At 35.7% G+C, this 9,975-nt stretch overlaps 2 protein-coding genes across 2 annotated transcripts; both read right to left on the bottom strand.

Moving 5' to 3' along the window:
• Nucleotides 1-3,490: 3,490 nt before the first annotated feature.
• On the bottom strand, nucleotides 3,491-4,582 carry LOC105128885 (chaperone protein dnaJ 11, chloroplastic-like). The gene has a single exon (XM_011030731.1). The coding sequence runs from the start codon at nucleotides 4,301-4,303 to the stop codon at nucleotides 3,794-3,796; it is 510 nt and encodes a 169-aa protein (XP_011029033.1). The 5' UTR covers nucleotides 4,304-4,582; the 3' UTR covers nucleotides 3,491-3,793.
• A 2,492-nt stretch (nucleotides 4,583-7,074) lies between these two features.
• LOC105128884 (chaperone protein dnaJ 11, chloroplastic-like) lies at nucleotides 7,075-7,874 on the bottom strand. Its single transcript, XM_011030730.1, has one exon. It carries the CDS (start codon nucleotides 7,807-7,809, stop codon nucleotides 7,294-7,296), a length of 516 nt encoding a protein of 171 aa, XP_011029032.1. The 5' UTR covers nucleotides 7,810-7,874; the 3' UTR covers nucleotides 7,075-7,293.
• Between the last annotated feature and the right edge of the window lie 2,101 nt (nucleotides 7,875-9,975).

The following is a 9,975-nucleotide window of genomic DNA, read 5'->3' as shown; positions in this document are numbered from 1 at the left end:
TTCATCAAATTTCACTCTCCACCTCAAATTGTCCACATGATCGGGTGTTTAGAGTGTCCCAATTTTACCTTCCCTCAAGGCAATTAAAATTCCCCACATAATAGTTCACCACATGTAATTGGGCAAACATGTGTGATTTCTTCTTCTTCAGCTCCATCGACCACCATGATGACCATCATATGCCTCTTGATCGGGCAATCTCTCTTTAATAATTCATCACTGCCATTTCTGATCTCAATATCAACGATCGAACCGTACCATTGCATCCGGAACGATCAAATTAGCTGGAAACAAGTCTGAAATCGTCCAAATCGCACTTCAGACGGCTAAGAATTGATCAAAACAATTTTGGCCTGATAAACGGCCCAGATTCAATCTCAGAACCGGTTGCACATAGACTCCGCCACACAGGATCAAAATCCAGGGAGCTGACGTGGCTGTAATGACGTGTCATCCACGTAGGACATATAGGTCAACCAAATCTGACGTGGCAGTTGACTGGTCAGAGTGCTGATGTGTCAGGTGACGTGTCTGATGACTGTGCAGAACTGCTGACGTGGCAGTTTGACTGGTCAGAGTGCTGATATGTCTGATGACGTGTCTGATGACTGTGCAGAACTGCTGGCGTGGCTGATGACGTGGACAGACACCCCGCCGGCGCGTGCGACGGTTTCCGACGTCCGATTTCGACGCGGTTTTCACCAGTGGCTTCGTCTCTTCCTCCTCTACACAGTGGTATGGTCAAAACACAATTTTGACAACTTTCATTTTTGAGCAAAATCAAACACCACTTTAAACCGAACGCTCTGATACCAATTGTTGGGAATTTCGACCGGTGATGTTCTGATACTTGCTCATAGGAGAGCCAAGCACACTAACACAATATTTAACGTGGTTCGGCAAAACCGCCTACATCCACGGGAGAAGTCAATATATTTAAAGATAGAGAAAGAATACAAAACAAATACATGGAGGAGGAGGATTACACCCTCTCATACTCAACTCTCAACTCTCTTTGCTGCACTTGCAACTGCTGCCATTGCAGCTCTCTCTTCCTCTCTACTCTCTTCACATTTTCATAATTCTCTTCACTCTTTTTGCTCTCTTGCCTATGCCTCTATTTATAGCCATTCATGGAGGCTTTTCTTCAACAAAGGTGGCTGCCAACTCCAACTCTTCTTCAACAATGGTGGCTGCCAACCTTTGACATCTTGGATGAGTGCACATGGTTGGTGCAATAGCCAATGGTTGTTGCACATTAATGGCAACCAACCTAACACCATGCCCCAACGAATGGCAAGTCGAGCCTCTTGTTTTTTCTGTTTGCGGCTTTTGTATGATTCAGAATCCGAATCACTTGCATTTCCTTCTTGTCCAAAATCAGAAGTTTTTTCTGAACGGCGTGATCGAAAATGCACGTTACGATTAGAAGCTGTAACTACAGTCAGAGAGAGACGAGCAGAGATGGCTTTGATGGATAAAATTAAAGATTCAGAGAGGAGGTAGTTGAACACAGCGTGACAGAAGCAATGGTTACGTAGAAACGACATTGCCGGATCAGACGTGCCATTGCTAACAACTGCTGCTTCTTTGAGGCGCTGCATCTAGGCTGCCATGGCAAGTCATTTTTGAAAGAAGAGTTCGAGCCACGCCCGGTAATTTTGAAAACCCATATAGCGTGGGCCAAGAGCTATGGCCTATTAGAAATGGATATATGAAGACGAGTGACCTATCATATACTCCCCTCCCCCGCAGACTCTCCACAAAGCTTCTCCCACATGCCACACCCGCATCTTCTCTCTCCCCATTGCTCTCACAAACATTGATATTAAATCTGAATCGAGAGTCGACTCAAAGTAATACTTGAGTCAACTCAAAGTAATACTCGAATCACATTTGAGGAGTAGATTAACTTGGATTAGTTAAAAATTTATTTTAAAAAAATCAAAATAAAGTCATTTTATAAAATAGAATATTGAAGAAAACAGGGTTAATTTTTTTTTTATTCTTTTATAAAACTCAACTCATATTAGGTTTCAAATTAACCAACCAACCCGGACGAGAATTAATTAATAACATTCCTCAAAACTCTCAAGTTCGGGACGTGATTCCCCTTCTCTTTGTATGCAAAAGCAAAAATCTTGGTGGCTGGTGCCATGGCGTTCATGGTGTTCGTTATAGACAAAGGAACTTCCATAAACAAGACACAAATTCTCCTCTAGATTTAAAGAAAACAGATTCCACCCTTCGATTTAAATTTTTATTTTCGTACATACAGATATTTATCGGCCCATAATTTTTTACTAGTAATTCAGAAAATACTAAAAGAATTCAAACAATAATCAAATTAACAAGAAAGAGATCAAACTAATTAAAACTCTTGATCATGGAAAGAGGTATGTGGAACAAAATTAACTCAAATTTAATTAGCTGAATGCCTTTTCATTCTTAATAGAGTGCGATTGTTATTATGTGTAACCTTGTTTTTTAAAAATATTTTTTTATTTAAGAAAATATTAAAATATTTTTTATTTTTTTAACATTAACATATTAAAATAATTAAAAAATCAATTTGATATTTTTTTTCATATTAAATATACTCTTAAGATTAATTCAAAAAATAAATGGGGGTCTCGTACTCGAGGTCTGACCTATCTTTGCCGATATTGAGAACTGGTAAGTGCAGATCTATCCTGAGCTGTTACGGCTATCCATAGCTCAACTGAATCCTGTCTTTATTTTTCCTGAGAAAAAAAGAAAAAAACACACAAACGAACAGGTAAAGATAGGGTCATGTCGTTGTAGGAAAACTTATCTTTTGTTTGAGAAAGAAGAATCGCTGTCGTTTCGGCTTCCTCACTTGATAAGTCTGCCCATCCTTATCCAAGAAATTGGAGTTATCCATTTTTCAAGTGGCAGAAGCCATCCGTTTCACATATAGAGAGACAATTGAGGCCAGTAATTATCTCCAACTCCAAGAAAATACGTAAATTTCTATCCATCACGTTTCGAACAGAATCTGTATACTGTGGGTTATCCCAATGGGCATGCTATCAATTATAAACAAGATAATTTGAAAGTTAATTTCAGCTGTAGCCATCATCTAGCTCAGATCCCATCCCGCAATAAAACATTTATCAAAAGGATTTATATGCTAGCTCCAAATGAAAAGGAAGTTGTGTTTTCCCTTGTAAATTACAAATGAAATATCCGTGCGATATTGACGACGGCTGGACAAAATTTTATGGTTTGATTTTTTTATCGTAATATATATTTAACTGTCGATATTTTATTTGATTTTGTAAACTTTATTTTGTTTTGATTAGGCAAGAGAAATTGGAGATAATCTTAGGATTTGCTTTGATTTTTTTATTTACTTTCCATGTTAAGTAGCTTTTTCAAACGTATCGGACGTATTTAGGTCCAAGAAAATCAAGAATTTAGTTGTTTTTTGTTTTTGGTATTTGAAGGTTTTGACGTGGAAAAAAACTTAAATTAAATCTTTAAGCTATGTATATGAAACAATAATTCTTGGACCATCGACAACTGGTTGTGGTATATCTGAAAAGGAGGCCGTGAAATATTAGATACATGTATATCAAAAGCATGTGCAGATAAGAATCTATGGTTGCAGGCCGTAAAAAATGCAGCTATTTACATGATTACAAGATTGAGGTCCGATCCTGGCTACTAGCATACATCCCCAGTTGGAATCATTACATCTGTATCAGCTGAAACTGATTAGGGTATCTATAATTCAGGGTTAAATCCAGCCCAGTAAACAATTTTGCAGCTACCAGCACTGATCAGTTTCCCATCTTCGCCTGGTGTAGGCAGGAAATCCAGCAGCTACAACATTTGTTTCCATTGTTGCTGCAGACATTACAAAGGGAGAGCTCATTTGCCTTCCAGGTCTAAAAAGCGAAAGATCATATTCTGCACGTTTGTCAGGGTCCGACAGAGTTTCATAAGCTTCGTGTACTTTAATGAACTCATAAGCTGTGTCTTCCTTTTGAACGTTAGCTGCAACATCAGGATGCAATGTTCTTGCTAGCTTTCTGTAAGCAGCCTTGATTTCCTGGCAAGTGGCACCCATTTGAATCCCGAGAACTTCGTAGAGAGATATTTGTGTGGCATAGCGGGATGGTGGTCGCTCGGCGGTGGAAGCGCAGGAGGCAGAGACACTGAATGGGCGGAAGCTGGCACGAAATGGAAGCGAATGAGGCTGATTGGTCGAGAACTTTGAGCCAGTGAAAGGAGAAGAGGAGGAGCTGAAAGACGCTAGAGAAGATGTGGAAGCCATGACTGAAAATACACCAACGATACTTGTGTTTCCTCGTGTGCTGTGTGGTTGTGGAGGTTGAGGAGTTGAGGAAAGGATGAGTCGTTATTTATAAGGAGATGGGAAATTGATTAACCATGGTTAGTTTGGTGGATTGGCGAATTATGGACTTACCTATTTACAGGGATCTTGTATCTTAAAGGAGGGCAAAAATTATCACTCTGATTGTGCACCCTTGTGAACCAATTGTCTTCACAGATTAGAAACCATGATTCTCTGTAAAAAAATTATGGGGTTATCATCATATTTATGTTTTTTATAGATGCATGTATCTCTTTTATTAGTTATTAGTGACTATGAATTATCAAGAATTGACCTTGCAGCTTGTACCTGTATTTGATAATAAAAGTTTTATGAAAATAAATTAAATTTCCAGCCATTTGTGCTCTGCTAATCGCGTATTTGACGCGTTCGGACTTCTTTGTCTGGTCTTCAAGAGCCACATTTGAGCATGAACTTGCATCGCTGGGCTTACTCTTTAGTAGTTTGATGCCATGGGCATTTTAAAAGCTGAGCCTTACATTAAAACCAGGTAAAGGCCGTTAAAAATAATGGGATTAGAGCTATTTCATGCTGGGATAATTCTTCTTAAATAGGAAGTGACAAAAGACAAATTTCCTGATATAAATTGTTTCATTCGACAAAGCTTACAGTAAAACATAAGACGAGCATCAACTGTTCCAATAATATAGGATAGGATCGTCTAGATAAACCGTCAAGCTGACTCAGAGATGATCACAAAGCATAGAAAACAAAATACTATTATAATGGTAAATACAAAAATAAAAACTTAAAGTACTTCTGCGCCTATAATGATTCAGATTTCAGAGGTGTGACGCAGACCCACGTTAGATGAGTAAGAGATTGCTCCGTAGAAGTTGATTAATTCCACAGAATAGTAAGAAAAACAAGAAGTAGGGTAATGGAGTACGGAACGACTAAGATTTTTTCCATGTTCGAATTCTTTTCGAGGACATGTATTGGATTAATTTTTTAATCTTTATATATAATACTGATTTCATAAATATGTAAATTAATATTAGCCAAGGTTTTTGCTCTAACCTTAGCAAAGTGTAAATAAATTATAGCATATAGTTTTCAGTCATATTAATGTAAATATTTATAGTTGAACAACAAGATGTCTTTTGAATTATAATTATTTTTTAGCCAATAATATTTAGCCTATTCAAGAGTGTAATTATAATTATTTTTTAAAATATTTTTTATATTAAAATATATCAAAACAACCCAAAATATATAAAAAAACTTATTTTTTAAAAATATAAATTACACCATGTTACTAGATAACTACAAAGAAAAATTTATTTCCGTGGGTCATGGACGCGGTCCATGTGGATAAGAAGAAACCATGGTGTCGAGGAAGAGTGGCAACGCCCCCCCACCCCCAAAAAAAAAAAAGAAGGGAACTGAGGACCAAAAAACAGGAGCAATGTCCCTGTCAATATTTTATTGCCTTGCCTTCAGCATGAACGGAGAAAAGGAAATACTTGTTTGGCAGTTCGGTGTCTTTTGTTTTAATTTTATTTTTTAAAGGAATATTTATCTTTAAAAATATGGAATTGGTATTTTAACTATTATTTTTTAATAATTTTGATGTATTAATTTTAAAATTTAAAAAAATAGAATAAAATATTTTGATATTTGGAAAAAAAAACTTTCAAAAACATTATACATTACAATATTAAATACAGACGAAATCGGTTGGTAGCTTAAAGGGTCCATATATTGATATATTTGTGGTCCTTGAAAACTCAATCCATTTGCCAGCTTGAATGGCACTGGACTTGATTCGTTGAACCTAAGACTGGGCTGTGTGCTTGTTGAGTCTAATCCTTGTGATTGTAGCTGCCATCTCATCCACATTTGGAGATACCGCGTCAGGAAAGGATGTCTGGTCTTGTCCCATTTCAGTTCAATTGCAACCAAACGCAAGACACCGGCAAGTCGACAACGGAGCCGTTGGCTTGAAGGCTGTACCAATCAAGCCATTGCTACGTGCTTACTCGCTATGCTCCATGGACACTTATAGAGACGAGTCCAGCCTTGGCCCATAATCGTACATACCAATTGAAAGTGAGGCCCGAGTCTGTTTGACCCAGTTCATTGAGGCTGTAGACTACTGGTTGTATATTTGGAGAACGAAAATGGGTAGTTCCCATCGTATCTGTTTATGCGTGGCATGGATTTATCCATGCATTGAGCTGTTTTTTACGCTCTGTGTTTCAATTCAAACCAAGATTGCGAGCGAGTCTTAGAATTTGTGCTTCTTTCAGTGCATTTGATATTTCTGTCTGGCAAAGCCTCTGTCTTTGGGTCACTGCTCTTGCTTTTGCTTCTGCTTTTGCTTTTTGGAACTGCTCCATCTTTTTGCGTTTCCTCTTTAAAGGTAGAGGAATTGGGCACTTCAAATCGCTATACCTCTAGTTCAATCATTGGGCAAAATTCACGCATATGGCTAATAGACATTGGACACTCCGTCAATAGTGGATAGAAAATCTTGAAACTTCGAAGTCTGTTTCAGCTTTATCTATCATTCCAGATCCCTCTCGGACCAAGATAAACAAGAATCCAATTCTCTACGAAAAAAAATCCGAGTCCATTCCTCTTGTCGGAATAAAGAAGAACTCATTTTCCTTGAAATGGAGTATGTTCCAGTAGTATTATAATTTCAAGAACAGAGGGCTTGAATTTTACTGTTCAGCACCTCCATGTCAAAATCATAGCATTAGCACAAGTAAGAATTCATAATTCCAGGCTGAAAAAATGCCGCCTTGGGACATGATACAAGAGATGGAGGTCCAATCTGGACTATTTACAATAGCAAATAATCCCCAATATTTGGGGGTCAATACTGTATCTAACAATTTCATCTAGCAATCTAAGGGACTAAAATCGATTGGGATCTATGATCTCACAGCCTCTTTTCCCAGTTACCAGCACTGATCTGTTTCCCATCTCTGACTTGTATACCCAGAAAATCCTGTTGCCATTGTTGTTACAGTAGCAGCAGACATCACAAATGGAGAGCCCACTCGCCTTCCTCGTCTATAAAGGGAGCGATCATAATCTGCACGTTTTTCAGGATCAGACAGGGTTTCATAAGCTTCGTGGATTCTCATGAACTCGTAAGCTGTGTCCTCCCTTTGACCGTTAGCTGCAACATCAGGATGCAAGATTCTAGCCAGTCTTCGATAAGCTGTCTTGATCTCCTGACACGTGGCGCCCATTTGAATTCCAAGAACTTCGTAAAGAGATGGTGCAGATGTTGGTGTTGCAATGTATGATGTGGGTCTCTCGGCGGTTGAAGCGCAGGCAGCGGATACTCGAAAGGAGCGGAAGCTGACGCTAGACGGTGGTGGTGAATGAGACTGATTGGTGGAAACTTTTGAACCAATAAAAGGAGACGCGGAGGAGCTAAAAGATGCGAGACAAGTTGTGGAGGCCATGTTTGGAAAGTAAAACGTGTTTTGCCGAGTTGTGTTGTTCAAGGATGTTGAGGAGATGAGGAATGGGTGACTTTGTTATTTATAGAGAAGTTGAGGATTGGTTAACCATGGTTAGTTTGGTTGGTTAACGAATTGTCGTGGGCTTATCCATTCGGTGGTTTTTGGATCTGTCACATGCTGACTCAGAAAACCGTCGGCGTTACAAGAACGTTGTACCTTGCAGGCAGACAAACACGTCTGCAGCCCACGGAATGCTTTGGATGCTTGTGAATTTTCTTCTAGAAGCCTTCCCTTTCGAAACTTATTGAGTAAATTGTCTTTAGTCCCAGAATTTTAAATTCAACTGTAAATTAATCCTTTGTGTTTGAAATTTTATAACTTAATTTCTTAATTTTCGTTGATCCTTGTAAGATTTGACTGTTTTTTTCTCTAAACTCTCGCCATGTATATTTTTCTATAGGAATTTAAATTATGAATTGGTATGTTAGGGGTTAAGAAGAGACCAGAAATATTTTAACATAACAATGGTCAGCTAGAGTTAAGGGACTAGGTTATAGGTTTTTAAAAACTAAGGACTGGATTGTATTATAGTTCAAAACACAGAGACTAAAGAATAATTTACTCTGTCTTATTGGGTTTTGAAGTCTAATTTCCTTGTGCGCACATCCTTCCAATGAATCCATAGATTAATTTCTCCTAGAGTCCATTCCATTGGATGTCACTTCATAGCTTTTAAAGATTAGATTTTCATGGAAATGGCATGAAAAGTGTCTAGCATAAATTAAAAACTAAGAAAATAGCGGCAAAAATATTCTGTGCAGATCCAATCCGACTTTGTCATTTCTTGAGGAATATATTAAAAAATGTGGGGATTTATTTACATTTAATTCACGGTGCTTTCCTTTTTTTTTTACTTTTTTTTTCCAACTTTCTTCTTTTTTTCATTTTTTTTCTTTTATTTTTTTAAAAAATTATCTTTGTTGATTTTATTTTTTAATATCAAGGTAGTTAAAAATTTCTTTGTAATTTTTTTTTAAAAAAATACTGTAAATTGCTATAGTGTTTTTTCATATGGTTTTTCTATTTTATTTTTTTAATTTTTTAAAATTTTATTGATCGATTTTATTTTTTTAATGTTGAGCTAAATGAGAATTTAGTTTTGTAATTTTTTTATGTGTTGTTAATTGCTATAGTGTTTCTCAACATAGTTTTTTTTTGTTTTTTTCACGAGTTTTTTCTGAAATTATCTTTTTAAATTTTATTTTTTAATATTGAGCTGGTTAAAAATTATAGTTACAATATATGAGAAAAACACTATAACTTTCTTCGTAAATTATTGTGAATTGCTATAGTATTTTTTTCCATGTGGTTTTTTTCAATATTTTTTGTGTTTTTTGTAGATATTTTTTAAAAATTATATTTGTTAATTTTTTTTAATGCTGAGCAATTTGACTTTATAATAAAGCTTAATCATGAGGGAAAGCATTGTAGTTTTCCTTGCAAAACACTGTAAATTGCTAGAATGTTTCTCAATATTATTTTTTTAAAATTATCTTTGTTAATTTTATTTTTTTAATATTAAGCTTATTGAAAATTACAATTACAAATAAGACTAAATCATATGAAGAAGTATTGTAACTTTCATTATAAAACACTTTGAACTGTTATAGTGTTTTCAACATGATTTTTTTTATATATATTTTTTTTTTAAATTATCTCTGTCGATTTTATTTTTTTAATATCAAGCTGATTGAGAATTTAGCTTTATAATTTTTTTCTTTAAAACACTGTGAATTGTTGTAGCATTTTTCCATGTGATTTTTTTCAAAATTATCTTTATTGATTTTTTTTAATATCGAGTTATTCAGAATTTTAATTACAATAAAGTTAGATCATACATGGAAAACATTATATATTTTCTCACAAAACACTGTGAATTGCTACAATATTTCTCTAAATGGTTTTTTATGATTTTTTCTAAAATTATCTTTGTCAATTTTATTAGAGAAAACATTGTAGTTTTTCTCATTGCTACAGGTTTTTTCCTGTGAGTTTTTTCCTTCCAAAATTATCTTTGTTGGTTTTTTAAAAAATATTAAGTTGGTAGAAAATTTAACTTTGTAATTTTTTGGTTTTGTTAACAGAAAAACTAAATTATGTAGCAAA

This window comes from Populus euphratica, unplaced genomic scaffold, assembly GCF_000495115.2.
Source record: "Populus euphratica unplaced genomic scaffold, PopEup_1.0 scaffold11.1, whole genome shotgun sequence".
Lineage (NCBI taxonomy): Eukaryota > Viridiplantae > Streptophyta > Magnoliopsida > Malpighiales > Salicaceae > Populus > Populus euphratica.
Note: the sequence above shows the minus strand (reverse complement) of the source record. Positions and strands in the feature narration are given on the sequence as shown.

Excerpts from the sequence above, each read along its gene's own strand:
- LOC105128884 (XM_011030730.1), bottom strand. The coding sequence starts at position 7,809 with ATGGCCTCCACAACTTGTCTCGCATCTTTTAGCTCCTCCGCGTCTCCT.
- LOC105128885 (XM_011030731.1), bottom strand. The coding sequence starts at position 4,303 with ATGGCTTCCACATCTTCTCTAGCGTCTTTCAGCTCCTCCTCTTCTCCT.